The following is a 22,306-nucleotide window of genomic DNA, read 5'->3' on the forward strand; positions in this document are numbered from 1 at the left end:
GAGAGAACTGTTTGGGTTTCTGGCCAAAACAGAAATGATTGCTATTAATATCCAATCTCACTCAATCAGGGCCAAAAAATGGCCAAACAGGTCTTGACTTGGGACTTATTAGTGTCCAATCAATGAGAATCAGAGTGGGTTTGGTTTAAGGTATGGTTCTTAAGAAAGAAATCTAGTCAATGCATGTTGATACAGAAACATATATCTACTATATAAAATGTGCTTCTAGACCTGTGAGTCCAACTTCATAAGGAATTCCTGATGTAGAAATTCTCTCCATTCACCCAGATTGGAAATTTATCCATAATATAGTTTTAGAGAGTTGTCCATGTCATTTGTTCTTGGTCACACAATTAGTCATGTGTTAGAGGAAAGATTTGAATACGGGTTTTTTTTTTTTCTGACCCTCTAAGAGTAACTCCTAGAGAGTTACTCCAAAAAAAATTAATCTTGAAGACTAGCTCTCTATCCATAAATCCATTCTGCCTCTCATACACATGAAATGTGATATATGTATAAATTTTGTTGTTGTTGTTATTCCCTCAATTCCTTGAGGGTAGAGACTGGTACTTAATAAATGCTTGTTGAATTGAATTAAATCCATGCGCTCATGTATATATATGTTTATATACATATACATTACAATTGAATGTCATTACAGGATTTGATATGCTGTATTCTGAATTCATGCAATAATCATTATAATAATATAATTGTAAATATTACTAAAGGGGTAGGAAAGAAATAGAAACATTATTATTAAAAGAAAACTTGATTCTAATCTCTTACAAGAAAGGGGCAGCAATTTTTTTTTTTGCTGGAAATAAAGCAAAATTTGTTAATAGGCCATGAACCTAAATATGAGCAATTCTACATTTTATTGCTGGAAAAGTCACTTTAAACTGGTCTCACTGATAAATTTCTTTTTTCCTACCTCTCTTCTCTTCATTAGTTCTTCCCTAAAAAGAAACCAGTCAAGAAAATTATTTCATCTGTTCTACCTCTCCTTAGGCAATACAAGAAATTAAATCAGAATTTGCACAAGTAGCTATAATTCACCTAGGTCAGTTTAATCATTTATCTTGCATAAAGCAGCTCTTTGTAAGGAATTTTACTCTCTTTGTGGGTTTTTTTTCCTTTGGTAAATTGAAATTAGCTATCATGGTAATTCTCTCCCATTTTCTAGAACTGTAAGATATTATAAATGGTCAGAAAATAGGCTAACAACCATAGGAATGAGTAATTTCAATTCCATCATATAGATAGTGTTGAATTCCTATTAGTCTTAGTTTCCAATTAATAAATAAAATATTCTTAACATAGTATGAATTTAGGCACATTGAAAGAGTTAGATGAGTAGTTTATTTTTAGGAATTATTCACCAACAGGAGCAGATCAAAGAAAATAATTATGTTAATTCCAATAATGAGTCTGAAATTCTCAAACTGCTTCCCATATGCTACCTTGTTTATTCTTAAATATTCTTGTGAAAGATATTAAGTAGAAAGGACAGACTTTCTAATTTAATAGGAACAATTAGGTACAAAGAGTTACCAAAAATCACTGTTTTCTTGTCCCAGATTTTTTTTTGCCTGTCTTTTTCAAACAACCCTTCCAAGATTCTGGGTTCAGTCCTGGATATTTTGCTAACTAATTATGTGGGGGAAAGTCACTTAACTTTACTGGGCTTTAGTTCCCTCATTTAAATGAGAGGTCTGTATTTGATATTGTCTATGATCCTTGCCAATTTTAGGATTAAATGAGTCTGTCAATTCAACAACTATGTCATAGTATCCTACACTGTTTAAGATGGTTTGCTCCTTTGAGGCTTTAATAAGGTCAGAGATAGACATGCATACTTTTTTCCCCCCTCTAATTTTCCTTTATCCTTAAAACACCTCATTAGAATTTACTAACAGTGCTAACTACAGTCATATTCCTCCATCTCTTTATTTAAACCCACATAGATTAAATGACTTATGAATGGTTAGAGATTAAGTAGAAAAGCCAGGATTCACGCTCAGGATCTCAGACTCTATAGTCTGTACTATACAACTTCCCATATAATTATAATAATGATGATAAAGCATGTTCAGAAATAGTAGGAATATATGAGTGACTATGACTAACTGGAGTAAGAGGGAAAAAAATTACTCAATAAAGTAATCCAGGTTCATCAGTGAGTGAATGATTCAACTAAACTGTTAAATGAAATAAGCTGTGGACTTTGAAGAAGCTGTCTACATGCGGTGGCTCTATATGCTTCCTGAAGTTCTGATTTTCCTGAAATCTGATTTTAGACCTCATTCCTCAAATGAAACCTCTTTCTAGTTACTATTGGAGGGCAAAATCTAATATCTTCATCCTTCTCACTCTTCATCCTTTGATTGCTGTGCAGCTTTCAACATTGTTGATCATACTCTCCTCCCACATATTTTCTTCTCTTGGAGTTTTTGTAACTCTGTTCTCTGCCTATCTTGTCCACTATCTCTTTTGAATCACTTTTGCTACTTATCAAGCATCTCACATTCATTAAATGTAGGTGTTTCCCAGAGGCTCTATCTTGGGCTCTCTTCTTTTTTTAGACTTTCTCCCTTGATAATCTTATCAGTTTACATGGGTTTAATTATGGTCTCTAAGCATATATATATCCTTAATCTTTCTCCTGTGTTCTTTTTTTTTTTTTCTAGTCTCTATTAACTATTTCCAGTTGGTGCCCATCTCAAACTCACTTATGTTCAAAACAGAATTCATTATCTTTCCCTCTTACCCCCAAATCCATCCCTATTCTCTGAATTTCCCTCTTACTATCAAGGTTATCATCATCATCCTTTGTAGTTACCCAAGTTCATAATCTTAAAATTATCTTCAAATCCTCATTCACAATCATCCCATATATCCAATCAATCACCAAATCTTGTTTATATCTCCATAACTTCTCTTCATCTCATTCTTTTCATTCATAGTGATTCCCATAAATCTAATCCTAATCACCTCTTTCTGGACTATTGTAATATTTCTTCTATTTGGTCTCCCCACCTCAGGGTTTTTCCTACTCTAATCCATTCTACACATAGCAGCCTGTGATTTTTCTAAAGGTGTTGCAATCTTTACAAACTGTTAAGCCATTAGAGTTGATAGAAACAATAATTATCTAATTTAGCATGGTTTAATATGATTGATTTGATCTTAGAAGGAGATATTTTGGGCCAGAACTTGAAACAAGGTACTAAGTACAACTAATGGAAACAATGCTTGTGTTCACACCTTTAGAGAGCTCATAGAAGCAAGAAATATTTAAGTACTCATTGGAGTTCACATGTTTGGGAGATTTCAGAGAGTATGCTGGGAGATATCCCACAATCCCACTCTCAGAGAAGTAGCATAAATACAGCTTCAGTGAGCCACTTGTGAGAGTTTTCTTGGGAACATTGACTGGGGTCGGAGAGGAGCACTCTGGGAGGAAGCCCACAAGCCCTATCTTCGAAGCAAGAGATTCATTGTATCTTCCAACTTGGTGCTGGCTGGAGGCTGAAGAAAGCAGAGGCAGAAGCCAAGGACAAAGCGGCAAGATCTCTTGGAACCAAGCAGAGAGATGGGCCTGAGCTAACCGGGCTATATTGAAGGACACAATAAAAGATCTGAACTTTTATCACCTGGCTGCGATTTGGGATGATTATTTACTTTCAACTGAAACTAAAGCGGCCTTCAGAAAACCTCCATGAGAAATCTGCTTTCTCTCAGAGAGAATCATTATTATTTTAAAGAAGAGAAAAACACCAACATAAAGGGAAGGTCTTGGTTATATTAACTTCCACCCCAGTAAATTTAGATGACTCTGCCATTATCTTCAGGAGCATACATAAACTTTAATGACATTCTAGTGTCTTCACAACCTTCTTTCTTCCTACCTTCCTGGTATTATTCAAAATTCCCCTTCTAGCTCTCCTTTTGATCTAGTCATATTGATTTATTTGTGGTTCTATTTGTTGCATCTCCTAGTCTTTGCACTGACTGCCTCAAGGCAGGAATGCATTTCCTTATTTACTTTCAGCCTCTTGGAGCAGAAAGCAAGAAAATGCTTTACTTCAAGATTCAGCTCAAGGGGATACTTCCTGCATGAAGCCTTTCCTAATGCCCCACCTCTAAGACCACTCTTTCCCCCAGTGTTCATTTTAAAAAATTTTCATATTGCTCTCTTCCCTCCCCCATTAGAATATAGTCTCTTTCAAACAACTTTGAAAGGATTGGGAATTCAGATCTTCACAATGGCATCTACAACTCCAGGAAATTCATGATGAAACATGCTATCCACTTCCAGAGAGAGAGACAATTAACTTAGATTATAGTTTGATGAATGGATGAAAAGAGAGATAGCTGGATAGATGGCTACATAGATATATATTCAGAGACAGACAAATTCAGAGACAGATAAATAGATAGGTAGATATTCATTTGGACTTGAGTAATATAAGAATTTGTTTTGCTTACTACATATTTTAAAACAAATGTGTTTATTTATCTACCTATTTATTTATTTATTTATTTTTACTTTCTCAATAGGTGGTTGAGTGTAGGTGTGAGAGGACAGATTCAAAGAAGTGAAAATAAAATAAAACTCAATTAAAAAAAAAAAAAAAAAGGTAAGCTCTCAGGCAGCTTTGTGCATTGGATAGCACACCAGTCCTGAAATCAGGAGGACTTGAGTTCAAATCTAATCTCAGACACTTTACACTACCTAGCTGTGTGACCCTATGCAAGTCACTTAACCCCAATTGCCTCAGGGGAAAAAAAGGTAAGCTCTTTAGGGGCTTTTTAGCTTTGAATTTTCAAAGTTTATCATGATATCTGGAGTGTAATGCCTTTAGTAAATAACTATTGATTGATTAATTGATTTAATCATCAATAATGTTTCCTATTCCTTAGAAATTTGGGAATTTGAGATCTAGTAATAAGGAAAATGGGAAGATATCAACCTGGAAAAACAGAAACAAAAACAAACCTGAATTTATTTCTGAAGAATGGATGAAAAATGTGTGCAGATTTTGGTTAGTGGGGAAATTTATTCTTTGTAATGAAAGGGGTAAACCAATCTGTGTTCAAACTTTGTTCAAATATTTCCTTCTCCTTTTATCTGCCTTCCCTCTCACCCCAGCTTTTAATTTTGTAACCCTGGGCAAGCCATTTAACCTTTTTGTTTCAATTTCTCATTTGTAAAATATCATAATAATGTTTGATACTTACCTCCCATAGTTCTTGTAAGTATCAAATGAGAATGTAAATGAAGCATTTTGTGAACTCCATAGAACATTATATTTATCCATTTGCTTATTTAACAAGCATTTATCAGATGTCTGCTGTGTGCCAGGTACTGTTAGAAATTAGATATAAAAAGATAACAATTCCAGCTATAGCTAATGTTATTATTTTGTTCCTGCTGATTTCTATATAATAAACAAAGTTTATTTATCCCATGCTCCTTAGTATAATTTTATTTCTTTTTGGAAAGAATGGATAGAGATTTTGGCTTCCTTGTCTTCTATTTCATGTTTATTATAGTCACTGAAGAAACTTTTACCTATAAATAGAAGATATGTTATACAGAAGGGTTTTTATATTAATGGCTTTGCTTTCCTTTTCGAAAGACAAAAATGTTTCTTGTAACATTTTACTGTGTTTTCAAATTACAAGTTGTTGAAACAGTTTTTAAATATTCCATAACCAATTATCTTAAAGTTGTTTTGTTTTGTTTTGCTTTTTCTGACCAGAAGACCTGCATGGTCAAGAGTGTTTATTGCTCAATCACAGATTCTTAAATAAGACTCATTTAAGATATTTAGTCTGTATTTGGTGTCCTTCTGGGTTAATGCCAAAATAATCTTTTGGATTTAAGACCAAATAGTAAAATGACTGTTTGGCAAAAATTATAGGTGGCTTTTCCCTTCATTGTTGTGGAGTTGAGTGTAGGGGATGGAACTGTGAAAAAGTTATTTAAAAAATAATTACTACAAACATCCCTAAACTGATGTTTTCTATCAAAATCTTATGTTATGAATTGGGTACAAGGAGATGTGAAAGGGTAAGGAATAGGGGAACAAGCAGCTTCTGCTTAGCATCAAATAGCTTTCATGTAAAAGTAGTGGCAGGGTCAGCAACATACTAGCCAGGTGGCAACTCCAGGCACTGCTGCCATAAATAAATAGTTATGTACTAGTGTCACACAGCCAAAGCTGGATACAAAACATATGGGGGGAAAACACCCTGATGTAAACATTTGGCAGAAAGCTCCATGAGTACAGGATGATCTCTATTTGCTGGATTTTGTGACAAGTTAATAAAAAAAAAAAAAAGGGAAAGAGAATGTGAAGAAAATTTTAAAACATGAAATGAAAAATCCATAAAATTTCCTCAGTACCTAATCTAAAGGGTATATGAAGGGCTGACGTCTGTGCTTTCTATTTTAAGTATTATTCAACCGAAGTTCAGGTACTTCCATTAAACAGAACTTTTGAAAAAAACCAGCTGATCCATCGCAATTAACGTCCCCACTCTCTTCTCAGCAAAGCAAAGAGTTATGTATGTTTCCAGTATCCAAAGAACCATTTAATTTTCTCTAAGATTTAAAATCGTAGATCAAAGATCTCAGAAAGGACCTTGCAGATCATCTACTCTAACTCCCTCACCCTAAACATGGGTTAAGAGGTGAAGTGACTTGACAGGTCTTCGGATCGTAAGAGGCAGAGCGGGGAACTCAACCCCAGTCTTTTAACTGCAAACCCTGTCCTCTTTCCACAGTGCTACAGTGAGAAAAGTTTCATTAAATTGTGACTGAGAAAAAGCCAGCTGCAGATCTAAAAGCGGTTATCCAGAAGTTATGGCAGATCCCAGGTCAATCCTATACTCCTAATTTTCCAAAACGCAAAATCAAACTCTCCACTCTGACTGGTAGCTTTTGGTAGAGCGCTCAATACTGCTTAAAAAATGGGGCAGCGGGTGAGCCCTGGACTCCGAGGCTGTTCTCAGTTACGAGGATTGTTTTAGGCGTCCCTTGCTCTCCCTACCAGGCTAATTCATTCCCAGCTGCCCACACAGCCCCCGAGAAAAGGCGAATTTGGACTCCAAAGCGTGTCATTTTAACAGTCATTTTCCAGCGTCTCCGGTGAGCAATGACTATGCTGTCCCTCAGTGATTGTACTCTACGGGCACTCTTACCCATGGAAGTTCTGGGCGCGGGATTTGGGGAGACCTCTCCCAGAATTGCCCAGCCTAGCACTGGAATGTAAGATGGCAACAGCGCGGGACTCGCAGTGCTGAAGTCTCTGGCAGCCCGCCGCCTCGCAGCGTTACTTCCTGGTTGCTTTTCCCTTAACTGACATGGCGCCTGTTCGCCTTCACTTCCGCTTTCTGCGGCTGCTCAGAGAGCCGAGGTGAGGGCAGTCCCGCGTAAAGCCCGCGCTACTGCCGCCGCCGCCGCTGCAGCCACTTCTGTGAGTCTGGGGAAAACCGCCGCGTGCCCTTCCTTCCCGCCCTCAGCTGTGCGGTGTTTTGTGCTGAGGGGAGGAGGGAGACCAAGGGTGCACGGTGCCAGCTGTCTCCATCCCCAGACCCGTTGCCTTTCCGGTTGCACCGGTCCCTGGGTGTCCTTTCATGACCCTCGGATTCCCGCTCCCCTCCGCCCCCTTCCCGGGCCAAACATGATATTGACTAAGGCCCAGTACGAAGAGATAGCTCAGTGCCTCGTGGCTGTGCCACCTACCAGGCAGAGCCTGAGGAAGCTGAAACAGAGGTTCCCCAGGTAAGTCTCCCGCTCTTTCTGCAGGATAGCTACGCCCAGTAGTCCTCAGATGTCATAATACTAGCGGATCCGGACAGTGCTGGGGTCATAGGGGATGCCAGTTCATTCATTGTAAGTAGGAATTACTGACAGCATCATCTTACTCCTTATTTTCCAAAAAAAAAAAAAAAGACCCTCGACGTGTACTTTATATCTTCAGCGCCACAAAAGAATTCCCCTCAATAAATGCTTCTTGGGGAATGAATGGGAAGAGAAATTTGGAAGGCGACCAGAAACTCTCTTCGCTCAGTAACACAATCACACAATTTATTAAACGTTAGACGTTTATTAAATTTAATTAAGTGCTGAGGTGTTTTGGGATACAGTGACAAAAGTGAGACAGTCCCTGTGCCCTCCAGGAGTTTACAATCTAGCCAAGAGAGATACACATGTAAATATCTAGTTAGATACAAAGTAACTTCGTGAAGACATTTTTTAGCTGGAAATTAAAAAGGCTTTGGGTAGAAGTTGGTTCTGGAGCTGATAGATACTTGAAGGACACCAAAAGATTCTAAGAGGGAGAAGTAAGGAGAGAGTGCATTCCAGGCACAGGGAGGGACTTGGCAACATAGAATATATTGCCATCTGTACTCAGTACAATCTGGTGGCTTTCTTGGACTGTCAAGCTAGGATGGTCTCCTGGTTAATAGTTTCTTAACTATACAAACATGTGTCCTGAGGATATCAGTCTTAATTTATTAAAAAGGTAGGTATGAATAAGCAGATGGAGCCATAGCTTGCCATAGTAGGTAGCTTGGTCAAGAAGACCTAGGTTCCAGTGCCATTTTTGACAGTTGCTCTTGGCAAGTAACTTAACTACACTTGGGGTAATTCTGACATCTCTTAAATCATAGTTGGATTTAGCTGGTGAAGAAGTTTCCACAGGAGGTTTTTCCTAGGATGAAAGCTCAAATCTTTTATTCCTGTGTTTCCATATTGTGCCTCTTCCTTTCTGACCACCCTCTTCCCCATAATAATTTGCCAGCATTTAATTTCCCAGCTACTATTTCTCTTATTGAAATGAATATCAATTTGTAAAGACCTTAAAAACAGTGCTTCAACTCTGATTTTATAAATGAGGAAATTTTGACCAAATTTGTCCAATATTACATGGTAATAAAGTGGTAGAACTTGAAGTAAAAGGCAGGCTTCCTAACAAAGGCAAGTACAGCCAAGTTATTTTAGTTATGCTAACTAAATATTACAGCTTTTTCTTATATTGCTAAGAGAATTATCTGTCCATTATCTTGTACTCCTACTCCCAACTACCTTACTTCTTTCTATATCTCATTTTATTCACTCAAATTTCCTTCCTAGGTAATAGATATACTCAACTTTTTGTTTTTTTCACTACTCCCCCACTTTCCAACCAGTTGCCAAATCTTATGCTCTTTACCTTTGAAACATCTCAAATATTCATTCCCTTTTCTTTATCCTATAATCACCATCCTATGGGGCCTCATCACATCTCACTTAGACTACTGCAAGAGTCTGTTTGGGCTTCTTATGTTCAATCTCTTCTTTCTCTAATCCATTCTCCCGACCGCTGCCAAGTTGATGTTCCTAAATCATAAGTTTGAAAAGATGCTTCTCTGGTCAAGAAGATTCAGAGGCTTCTAAATCCCTCTATACTAAAACACAAATTCCTCTGGCATTCAAAATCCTTCAAAAGGCTTCATCCTCTATTCCTCTGTCTGTCTCTGTCTCTGTCTCTTTGTCTCTGTTTCTGTCTCTGTCTCTCTGTCTCTCTCTCTGTCTCTGTCTCACACACACACACACACACACACTCTCTCTCTCTCTCTCTCTCTCTATTTTAGCAAAACATTCTACTTGTTATTCTCCATTAATGACATTCTGTCTGTGGCCTTTGTGTCACAAGTACCTTCTGTATAACCTCCTCTCCTCTTAAACCCTATAGTTCCCTCAAGAAAGCCTTTCTGATTCTTTCTTGGTTGTTACTGCCTTCCCCAAATCCCCAATCACTTTATTTATTTTGTATCCTGTCAACCTATTTTTGTATCCCTTTATTCCTCTAAGCATAAAGAAAGCTCCTTGAGGGCAAGAGACTGTTTCATTTTTGTATCAGTATCCCAAGTATTAAACTCAATTCCTCGTGTTTTGTAGACACTAAAAATGGCTTGTTGATTGGATTTTTAGAAAACGGACCCTTCCCCTCATCCCATTCTTTTTTAAGGCATTATAATGCTATAAATACATTTATGTATTGATGGAGTATTTTCCTTGACTAGAGTTTATTATATTAGTCTCATTCGTGATGAAAGATGTTTGACTTTCTTTTCATCTTCAAGGTATAAAAATTATGGCACGATCTGAACTATATGGTACAGGAATCAGAACATAAGTTCTTTTTCTTGCCTCCATCGATTATTTAACTGGATGATCTTGGGCAAATAATTTAATTTCCTGGCCTCTCAGCTTTTTCATTGCTAAAGATGTTTGGTTCTTTATTAAGCTAACTATATGATACTTGATATGTATTATTGGATCCTTGGGGTTGGTAGTTTATGTATTAATATGCCCATTTTTGTTGAAATGAACAGATGAAACTGGTTCAGAAAGGCCAAATGACTGGACCACAGTCATGTCAGAACTATTATAATAAATCACTTCTCCAATTCAAGTCTACTATTTTTCCCTATATTGAGCCCCTTTCAGCTTCAATATTCTTTGATTCTAATCCCACAGGTAATCAATCCCCAAACCTCATTTTGAAGAATGATTTCATCTCTCTCTTTACTAATCCTATTCTAAGAATTTCTAACAAGGAAATAAAACATTTTTCATATTTTTCTTTTTTTAATAGTATTTTATTTTTCTAAGTACATATAAAGATAGTTTTCAATATATATTTTTGTAAGACTGGGTTCTAAATTTTTCTTCTTTCTTTCCTTACTTCCTCCTTCCCCAAAACAGCAAGCAATTTGAGATAGATTTAATATGTGCAATCTAACAAGGAGAAAATATTGACTCATATGAGTGTGATCTGCTTTTATTAAGCCCTATGTGGAATGGATGCTCTTAGACAGCAAAATGGACCAAAGGGAAGGGTAATAAAGATTCACAAACTGATTTTTTTTTTTTTATGAAAAATAATTTTAGAGCAGAAAAAAGAAAACATGTTGTAAGAGTTTGATCCACTATCAACTGTTATGTGACATTGTTTTGCTTCATAAAGAAATTCCAACTCTTTATTGTTAGTTTTCTTTTTTTTAAGGTTTGTAGAAGTTGTTACTTTTTAGATTGCATAGACATTTCTACTCCAATCCACCCATTGACTTACATGCATATCTAGTTTTTTCCATTTCTTTCTCAAGCTTACTATAAAGTTGTATCACCACACTTTGTTAGCAGTTATTTATTTATTAAGGATCCACTTGATACATGATGGGATCACTATACATTGTATCTTGTTGTTATTGTTTTTTATTGTCCTTTTTTCTTTCCCATTTCTCTTATTCTGTGTTTATGAAATGGGCATTGGCAAGTACTGGGACTGATTATCTCCCAAGTGAGTAAACACCCTCCACCCAAGCTAGTCAGCTCCTTTGTAATTCATATTCTTAGAGTTAAGTAGAGCCCTGGTGTCAAATTCAAATGGAAACCTAAGGACACTAAATTCTACCCTCCCCCCATGCTGAGGGGTGCATGGGGGGAGTGACACTTTGACTTAGAGAACCAATATTAAAGTTCTATTTTTATTTATTTTGTTAAATATTTTCCAATTACATTTTCATCTCGTTAAGGCAGCACTTGGTAGTACAGTTGACAATGTGGCTGAGTGGCCCCTCCTGGCTTACAACCCTGAGAGATTAGTTGATTTGTTCAGAATCACAGAACTACTATGTTTCAGAGGTGGGATTTGAATCCAGGACTTTCTGCTTTGAGAAAGCATGCTGCCTCTCATCTCTGTGTTGAAAAACTAGAAAATTTGGTCATTTTTTCCTCTTCTCCCTTCCCAACTTCCCAACATTATTTGGGAAAATGATGAAATAGTACTTAATTTGTTTATATTGCTAAATACTAGGCTATTACTAGTTTGTCAGATAAGAATCTATGTATACTTATCTTAGCTAGAAAAATTGTGGTTAGTAATTTTTTTGTTGTTCTTTGTTTTTTTGATGAGACAATTGGGGTTAAGTGACTTGTCCAGGGTCACACAGCTAGAAAGTGTTAAGTGTCTGAGACCAAATTTGAACTTGGATCTTCCCGACTTCAGGGTTGGTGCTCTATCCACTGTATCACCTAGCTGTCCCTGATTAGTAATTTTTTAAGCATTACTTGTGTGGTCTTGGTTGTACCATGCATTACTTATATGATCTTGAACGAGTCATTTCTCCCCTAACCATTTGGTACAATAGTACTCTCATTACCTACCTCAATGAGTCCTTGTAAGGAAAGTAGTTTCTAGACTTTGAAACTGCATAAGTAGGAGCTAATGTGATTGAAATGAACTTTCCTTTACAGACGATACCTTTGATAAAGTAGTAACTGTGATTTCATTTTTACATTGGCAAAGATAGTACCTCTTTTGTTCATGCCTCAAAACACCTTCATATCTTTCATTTTAATGGGATTTAATTTTATTTTTTGAATTCTGACGTGTTTATAAGCTACCTCTGTACCAAAATGGTCAATGTCAAGCATGTTATTATTTCATTTGTTCCTTTTTTCTATAAAAATTTCAAAGCTATAATGTAAACCTAGTCAGGTTTTCAGTTTTCCTTTTAGGGGATCATATTCAAAGCTAGAAGCAATCTTGGAAATTACTGAATCTTTCTCTTCACTTTAAAGAGGAGAAAAGGGAGATATAGAGAGGAAAAGTGAATTGTATTAAGACTATGGGAAGTAAATATTAGAGCTGAGAGGACCTGGATTAGAATCCCAGGATCAATTTGAGTTTGCTTTCTTTTATATCTTTTACTTTCCAATAAAAATAAAACCTACCTCTGCCCCTTATGGCTTTGTGGAGAAAGAAATATACTTAAACTTTCCAAATGAAATTGGACTTTAGCAGGCTCCTTACCTTTGGGTGATATAATGGCGAGAGCACCAAGCCCTGGAGTCCAAAAGACCCGAGTTCAAATGGGGCCTCAGGTGCTTACTAGCTGTGTTACTGGGCAAGTCACTAACTCTTCATCTGTAAAATGAGCTGGAGAAGGAAATGTCAGATCACTCTAGTATCTTTGACAAGAAATCCCCAAATGAGGTCATGAAGAGTTGGACACCACTCAACAATAACAAACAATAACCACAAGATTCCCTAGATTCAGTCTGGCAATTTACTGTAAGAGTTACAAGAATGAACATACCTTTTTATCCAATATTTCATTATTGATAATATGCCCTAAATATTTGATGGTAAGCTTTTTTTTTTCTTTTTGCTATTCATTGTAGCTTTTCCTCTATTCCATCCCCTCCCCCTCATAATTGAAACTGGAAAAGGTATTGGATTAAATTGCCTTTGAAGATACTTTTACCTCAAGTTCTGTGATTCTACAGAAATAATGAGCATTTATTAAATTGCATGCCAGGCACTGTGATGAGGATCTGGAGTACTAAGACAAAAATGAAATAATCCTCGTTCTTCAGGAGTTTACATTTTGCTGGGGGAAGACAATATGTAGATGCATAAGCATGAATGGAATAAATAAAAACAAATAGAAGATAGTTTAGTGGGGAAAGTTTATTCTAGGTGAGGGGATCAACTAGTAGGCATAGAGATAGAAAAAGTAGTAGGGTATATTCATGCATGTGTGTCTATGAGTGTGTGTGTGAGTGTCTGCCTGAACAGGTGTGCATATACATGAGATGAACAGTAAGGGCAGTTTGACTAGACCAAAGAATACAGGAAGGAGAGTTATATAAAATGAGGTTGGAAAGATAGGTTAGAACCAGGTTTGGAAGACTTAAACAGACTTTCAGAACATTCAAATAGAAGAAGAATTTGTTTTATTTTTCAGACAATATAGAGAAACTGGAATTAATTGAGCTATCTGGATAGAGCTGTATTTAAGGAAAACCACTTTGACAGCAGTTGTATAGAGTTTAGGGTGGATAGATGCTTTCTTGAGAGAGGAATACCGATTGGGAGGTCATCATAGCAGTACAGGTGATGAAGGCCTGAAATACATTTGGGATTATGTGAGTACTGAGGAGACAGATATGAGAGATGTGAAGCTAGAAACAGCAAACTTGAAACAGGGAGACCAATGGACTCCTGCCCATTTAGTAGTCCAGATGTGAAGTGTTGAGGGCCTATACCAGGGTCATGGCAGTATCAGAGAAGTGAAGCAAACAAATTGATTTTATGAAGGTAAATTGATAGCTCTTGGCAATAGATTAAATGTATGTGTATATGTGACTTTCTCTGTGTGTATGTGCTTAGATTGTGAGCCTGAGTAATCAGGAGAAAGGCTGTATCCTTTACAGAACTGTCATGAATATAGCAAAATGGTGTACATGAGATAAAATCTTGATTTCTTTGGAGTACATATGTAGTAGTGGAATTTGGGGCCCAAAGTACATTGTGATTTTAAAAATCCTTTTTTAAAAAAAAAGCACAGTTCCAATTTGCTTCTCAGAGTAGCCGCACCAATTCACAACTCCACCAAAAATGGGTGTATTAGCATGCCTATCTTCCGGCCATCCCTCCAACTTTGATTATTCCTATCTGGTGTTATTTTTTTATTTTTTTTTTTTTTTTGCCAATTTTCTGAAAGTGAAGTGAAACTTCAAAAGTTCTTTTGATATACATTTCACTATAATGAGTAATTTGAAGCTATCTTTTGTTTGGTTGTTTCTTTTGAGAATTTGGTTTGTATTCCTTGATTGCCTATTGGAGCATTTTTCTTCCTTAGAAATATTGCTATCAGTTGTCAGTTGCAAAGCAGTTACCATCTGCATTGGTAGAGGGATTTTTTTTTCCTTTTTTATCCAGAGTTCCTATAAACCTACAAATACAATAAAACAAAAGAACAAAAACAAACTGAAATACTTTTTGTGATCCGATATGACTTCAAATCTTGGAAAACATATCTTGGAAGACTAAAAATTCCAAGTAACCCAAAAGACATAGCTAAATGATAGTATATAACTAAGGATCATTTTGAGTTGAAGAAAGGTATAAAATCATTCAAAAAAGATTCAGTTAGAAATAGATCCCTGCTGCTAGCATATTGACCAGGAAACCACAAATTAATATTGTCTGTTTTTTATTCTACTTTTATTTATTTTATTAAACATTTCCCAGAGACATTTTAATCTGATTTGGGTCATGTGAGGCTGGAAGTTTGACACCTTTATTGTGAAAGATTCTTTCAAAGATGGTTATGATGGGAAAGGAGATAAGACCTGTTCAGTAGTGAAGTTGATATACTAGATGGAGAATTCAATTATATGTCTTCAAAGTAATTAAAACACAGCCACACACACACATACACACACACATGGCCTGCAGATTATGCAAGATTGCTTGCATTTTCTACACATGACATAGAAATATCTGGACTGGAATTATAAGGGGATGGTTTGAAGGTAAGGTTTATATGTACTCTGTTGATGGAAAGAGGACTCAGATCAGTAAAATTATAGATTAAAAATTTTTTTTTTTCCAGAATATTTAATAATATGGTTTCTATCACAGGAAAAGTGATGTTTGATGTGATGTGATATTTCTAGTCATTTTTTCTCAGTCTTCGCTATAAAATGAAAAGATTAGACTATTTTTTAAATTTAATTCCATCTTGCTCTAACAAATACCATCACATGTCTTCTAGTCTGCCTTATATATCATTGATACCTATTTGGCCACATTGAATAGTATGTTGGATATTGGATATAAGTACTCCTTTGAGCCACAATTAAGTATTTGTATGGCTGCCCCATATATTTAGCTTTTCTTTCCTCAGGTACAAACTTGCTTGCAGATGATTTTGAGTTCCTATTGCTAGAATTATCCTTTATATTGTATTTTTAAGCCCAGATATGAAATATTTCCAAGATTTTATTTCAGATATAAAACTATAATGCCATTCAGTATACCTTATATTTGTCCCATGCTGACTAGTTAGTATTGTTGAATCTAACCAATGGTATTGTTGCATTTGATCATGTGCTCTTTTATTTAACTACCATTTTCTGACACAGCCTAAATAAAGTATTTTAATTTGGGGGGGGGGGGTAGGGTGAGGAGGGGGGGAAACGGGAAGTTGTGAATTTCTTTGTTTTTGTTTTTTTGAGAATAGAAAAAAATGGGACTCATGGTATTGGTTTCTTAAGAAACCTACTATATATCTGCAGAAAACAACACAGTATTTATGCCTATGGAAGCCATTAATTTTTTTATTATTATTAAAGCTTTTTATTTATAAAACATGCATGATGATTTTTCAACATTGACTCTTGCAAAACCTTTTTTTCCAAATTATCCCCTCCTTTCTCTCACCCCCTCCTCTAGCTGGCAGGTAGTTCAATACATGTTAAATATATTAAAATATATGTTAAATCCAATATATGTATACATATTTATACAGCTATCTTGCTGCACAAGAAAAATCAGATCAAGAAGGAAGGGGAAAAAAACTGAGAAAGAAAACAAAATGCAAGCAAACAACAACAAAGAGTGAGAATGCTATGTTTGTGGTCCACACTCAGTTCCCACAGTCATCACTAAACAAATGGAACTTGGGGAACCAATAATTAAAATTTGTTACATTCTCTATGCAACTTGCCTATTTCATTTTTATTAAAGATTTTTCCCTCTCTTTCCAAAATCAGTCTGTTATCCTTTTCTCCTTGGATGCTCTAATTCTAATTCACATTTTTCTCTTCTGTCTTAACATATTTCAACCAAAGCTTCCCAATTCTGTCTATAGTGGTCCCTATTTACTTTCTAATTCTTTACTTCTCATGCAGTCATTCACATAGAATAGTTGTTTTAGTTGTGAAAAATGATTTTCTAGATTTGTTGTCAACAAATGATAACTTCTTTTCCAATTTTAATCCCTCAATTCTTTTTTTTTAATCCTCTTGAAATTGCTAGCATTTTAAATATTATGTAAAATAAAGCATTATAGAATGGCCATCCTTGATTTTTACCTGTTTCCAGTCAAATAGCTTCTGATATTGCACTACTGCCTATTATGTTGATTCTTGGCTTGAGGCTGTTTTTTATTATTTTGAGGATAAAATCCTTTCATGCTTTAGTGTTTTTCTCATGAATGAATATTGGATTTTATCTAAGGTTTTTCTATATATAGGGATATAGTTTTTGTTTGCATGCTTTATGATGTTGATAATCTTCTTGATGTTAACTTATCCTTAATTGCTCATGATGTTTTCTTAATATATTGTTAACATTAATTTGGTTAATATCTTATTTAGTATTTTGCATCTATCTTTATAAATGAGACTATCATAATTTTCTTTTTTTGCTGCTACTTTTCTGGACTTTAAATTCAGTAAAATATTCATAAATGTATTAAGTAAAAATCCTTCTTTTTTTCTGTTTTAATGAGTAACCCATGTAAAGGAGAAATTATTGGGAGAGTTTAAAAGAATTCTATCAAGACAATTCTATCAAGAATTCATCAAGACAAAAGGTTTTTTTTTTTTACTGGACATAGTAATTTTTGATGATTTGTCTTATTTGTTCCTCCGAGATTTTATAATTTAAATTATTTCCTGTTTTATCAGTTTTGGCAATTTGTTTTCGAAGACAATCATGTGTTTTCTCTAAATTCTATAATTTGTTAGAATATTGATATATATACTATGCTGGTATAGTAAAAATTATAGTCTTTATTTTTTTTTGTCCTTATAATGATCCCCTACTTTTCATTTATGTAGCTTTCTTAATTTGTGTTTTCTTTTCTCTCTTTGTTGGTTAAATTTACTAATGGTTTGTCAGCCTTATTGGGTCTTAAATAAAACAAGAATTGAATTTTACAAAATCAGTTCAATTGTATTTCAATTCTCTATTCTGTTGATTTTTTTCCTCTTACCTTTATGATCATCCTTTCTTTTGGATTATTGTTTTATTTCTTTTCTAGTTTCTATGAGAGACATTGTAGAACATAAAATTGAGACCTGGCCTTAAAGCTAGAAAGAATTGGTATTCAAATCCTGCCTCTGATACGTACTGAGTAGTCCTAGGCAAGTCATTCAACATCTCAATGCTTCAGAAAAGAGACATGAAACTTATTCAATTAGATTAAAAAGTAATTGGAAAACATTTAATAAAATAAGTAAAAATACTATAAAAATAGATAATATTAATTTGTGATTTTCTAAGTCAATATGCTATCTGCCATGATAGGTTTCTATTTGAGTTTGAGACCAAATATTTTAGACTTGTCCTCTAATACTATAAATTGCTAAAATGGTACAGACTTGCTTTGGTAGAGGGGTTTCCTTACTTAAGAGTTCTTTATGTCTATGAAATCACACTCCCAGGGATTTTTTCCTTTCAAGTGCCTTGGTGACCAGCTTTCTTTTTTTCTCCATTCTTAGTGAGAGAAATTTTATTTTATTAATTGCATTTATAGATCTTGATATACGGTCACTGGATCTTAGTTTTAGAGCACAAAAGGACCTTACAGACCAGTTAGTTTCTAATTTCTTCAATTAGCCCAATCATCATGTTTTTGGATGTTTTAGCTTTTAAAGACTTTCTTGGATCATATTGTTATTTAATTTTAATTTTAATTGCATAGTAGTTTCTATAATATGAACTAGTATGTATTTTTTACATTTGTGCCATTTTCTTTTCTCATTTCTCTCTATTAGATATATACACATGAATTCTAACTTCAGATAGTAGTTCAAATCTGTGGTTTCTTTTATTGGTAATCTTTTTTATTTGTTACATTCTAGTAAGAGGGTTGATGTCGTCTTTTATAATATTTTGATCTTTTTCTATCTGTCTCCCTATTAATCTTCCTGTTCCAAATTTAACTGTCAAATTGTATGGTAAATATAACTTGACAATTGTTACATATTTTTTGTACATCATTCACTTTACCATTATATAATGGCCTTTTTGTTCCTTTGTATTTCTGAGAATTTAGATTCCATTTTATCTTATAGTATTACTGCTACCCATGATTCTTTTTCGTACTTCTAATAACATAATATTATTTAAATCAGCCTCTTAATTTTAATGTAGTTTTTTTTTCTTTTCATAGATATCTTTCCAAAAGCAGCATATTGGTGGATTTGGTTTCTTGATCAAATTTCATTTCTTTAAACTTGTTTAAAAGGAATATTTTTCCAAGCTTTAAACTCTGATTTTAGTGGAGGTAGATATTCTTTGCCATTAAGTTTTGTTGTTGCTGTTTTTTTTCTGTATAAAAGTTTTTTTTTTTTTTTTTTTTTTTTTTTGCTTTTACTGATTTCCACTTTTTTACGTGGCTCATAGTAGCTATTTTTCACGCCCCAATCTAACTTTGTTATTACTATTATGATAAGGAAAGATTACATACTTTATTCTTGCTTCATTATAACAAACCTTAACCAAAGATAATGAGTAAGCTTAAAAATGTGGCATTTTTGTTAAGTCTTATCATTCAACCAGTTTAGATTTTTTTTCTCTCTCTACTTTTATGAATCTTTTATTGTAGATTGTTGTTGATAAATTGTTTTAGATCTTATTTGTCTTTGAAGCGCATTTTGTTTCCAAATAAAATAGTAGTGTTTCTGGTATATAATTTTTTTCTTAATATTTGTGTGCATTAAAAAAAACAACTTTACTGTTTTACTTGTTATTTAAAATGTTTGCTGCTATTTCTTTAAATGTGACTTCTTTTTAATTCCGCAAATTTTATAAGTACTTGATTTTACAATTATATGCCCTAGACATCTACATGTAGGAATTCTTGCTGCTGTTCTGTTTGCCTCATTTGGTCCACTGTAAGAGATTTTTTCTGATTATGTCTTCAAATATATTATCTAGCCTTTTTAAAATCCCTTTTCAGTATGACAGAATAAGAGATTTAGAAGTGGCAATGATATTGGAATTCTACTCTACTCCATTTTACAAATGAAAAAAATTGAGATTAATTTTGTGTTTTGCTTAAATCCACACAGGTAATGACAAAACCAGGTTTTGACCCTAGCCCTTCTGACTTATTCATGGAAACTTAAAAACTTTCATCCCATGGCTATGGACTGATATGGATAGGAACCTAAGGAGTAGGGATCCCAAGTCATCTTTGGCCAAAGTGGATCAAGATAGGTCAGGAATTCCCTGGGCTTTGATCAGAAGGAAATAGATGAGTGTAGGGTTTTCTCTGATGCTTTTTTAACTTGTTTCTCAGGGAGGCAAGGGTTTCCCTGAGATCTCAATTTGACCTATGTACTGTTTTTTGGGGGTGGGATGGGGGGTTCGGGGGTGGGTGGTATGGTGGCAGGTATTTTTACTTAAGGATCCAGACTCTTAAAGTTCTTTTATATTTCCCAGTCTTGTTTCCAGTCATGATGAGTTCAGACTAGTAGGAGAATAGGATTATGGATATGGTGAGAATGACAAAAAACAACTTCTGTGTCCTTTAACCACTCAGGTGAAAGGGGTTAGGGATATATGAATTTTCATGATATATGAAATGAAGCACCAATGTGCTTTGTCAGGTCAGTGCTATTTCTGAGATTTCAGAATTTCCTGTTTCTTTAAGCTATCATTGTAATTATATCATCACATTTCTCAACTTTTCTTATTTTTTTTTTTTTTTCCTTTATTCCTGGTATAATAAAGATATCTTGTGTAGTTTTTCCATGATGGATGAAGGAGTTTAAATAGGTAGCGGCTGACTTATCTGGCTTTCTTAACTGCTCAGATTTAACTTAGTTAAACTCTCTTAGTTTTGCATGATTAATTTTTAGTTAACCGGCTATTTGCTTTGTAATTGGTGAATTCATAAATCAGTTGCTTAAAAATCTGTTCTTTGGGTTTTTGGAGAGATTGCTAATCTATTGATTTATCATACCAGGGAATGTCCTTTTACCTTATAAATTCATCTTCTTATTATTTTAGAAACTGGTTGCCCATCTGTAGGATTCTGGCACTTTTCCCATTCTCTAAGAATTTTTAAACATTATCACTAGTGGTTTTGATGTAGTACCTACAGTTCATTCTTTTCCTAAAAAGTAATTCATATGAACTTGGAAACTTAATATAAAAGCACCTGGATGCTAAATATAAGTATATCTCTTAACCTGTTTGGGACTCCAGCTTCTGATCATTTCTCTTGATGGAAAAGATAGTTGCAGAATCAAAGTTGAGTTAATTCTGCTTTCTAGACTTTGGGCTTCATTCTCCTTCTCTTGGTGCTTCTGACTCTCTAAAGTACAGTCTACTTTACCACCAGTGACCTGACTCAGCTTACTACTTCTCTCTACCATGCTGGTCCCATTGAAAAATTCCTTCTGGCAGTCTCCATTTTGGGAGTGGGTCCATGCTGGCTCTGTTTTATTCCCTGTCCAGCTATGCTTCTAACTTGCAGATTCTGCCATCATGTTGTCTCCCCCTGTTTTCCCTATCTCACTTTTCAGCACCCTTTTATTAGCTACTTCTTCCCATTAGAATATAAGCTATTTGAAGGCAGGCACTGTCTTTCTTTTTGCCAGTATTTGTATCCCAAAAACTTAACACAGTATCTTTCAACTAATAAGTGCTTAATAAATACTTGTTGCTTTGTTACTCATTAACTCATACCTTCTTTGCCAAGGTGGAGGCCTATCCACTTAGAGATTTTGCTTAAGCAAAAATCTTCCATATTTGTTGTTGTTATTATTGCCTTTTGCATGTGTTGATATCTTTTACTCATTTTGAGTATTAGATTTCTTGACATGAAACCTTCAGTATTAAACTTCTTGGTCTTTCATTCTAAGGCTCTATCATTTTTCTTCCAAATTTTTTTAAAGTTTGGGTTCATTAGCAAAGCTCTCAGTTACAGTCCACATTGCTTTTTCATATGACTCCTTTCCACATTTTTTCCTCTTTGAGATTCTTTTTGGTTTTTTAGCTATGTTATGGTATTTGGACAATTTTTTATTGGTTAATAAAATCTCAGGTTTAGATCTCAAAGGACCTCATAGGACTATGTACCTAAACATTAATGCCTTTCATACTTGCAAATTCATTTTCTCAGTAGCTAGTACTAACCACTGACTTTCAGGGTGAAGAATTGATTACTTGGCTTAGCATAGATCATATTTTAACTCCAATGTACAAAATTCAGTTTTGCTGTTTGAGGCAAGGTCAGGGTACTAACATAGAAATGATAGCAAAACAAAGTTTGTCTGTATGTTTTGCTCATTTGACAGTAAATACCTAAGTCTTTCTCATCAGATAAAACATGGCCCAGATGCTAGAAACTTGCCTCAAATATTTCATGATGATTCAATTCTTTTCTCTGAAATGTTCAGATTCAGTGACTTAAAGGGACAGCCTAATGA

At 34.7% G+C, this 22,306-nt stretch overlaps 1 protein-coding gene across 4 annotated transcripts in view; it reads left to right on the forward strand.

The window, feature by feature from the left end:
- The first annotated feature begins 7,397 nt into the window (after positions 1–7,397).
- Positions 7,398–22,306, forward strand: part of C2H15orf41 (chromosome 2 C15orf41 homolog) — a 272,031-nt gene continuing 257,122 nt past the window's right edge. For 3 of the 4 annotated variants that reach the window (XM_023500272.2, XM_031952051.1, XM_031952050.1), the window contains exon 1: positions 7,398–7,795. In XM_023500272.2, the coding sequence (XP_023356040.1) occupies positions 7,695–7,795 (101 nt within the window). In that variant the 5' untranslated portion in view covers positions 7,398–7,694. The remainder of the gene's footprint in view (positions 7,796–22,306) is intronic. The other variant, XM_031952052.1, reaches the window with a different exon arrangement.

Source organism: Sarcophilus harrisii, chromosome 2 (genome assembly GCF_902635505.1).
Source record: "Sarcophilus harrisii chromosome 2, mSarHar1.11, whole genome shotgun sequence".
In the NCBI taxonomy this organism is placed as follows: domain Eukaryota; kingdom Metazoa; phylum Chordata; class Mammalia; order Dasyuromorphia; family Dasyuridae; genus Sarcophilus; species Sarcophilus harrisii.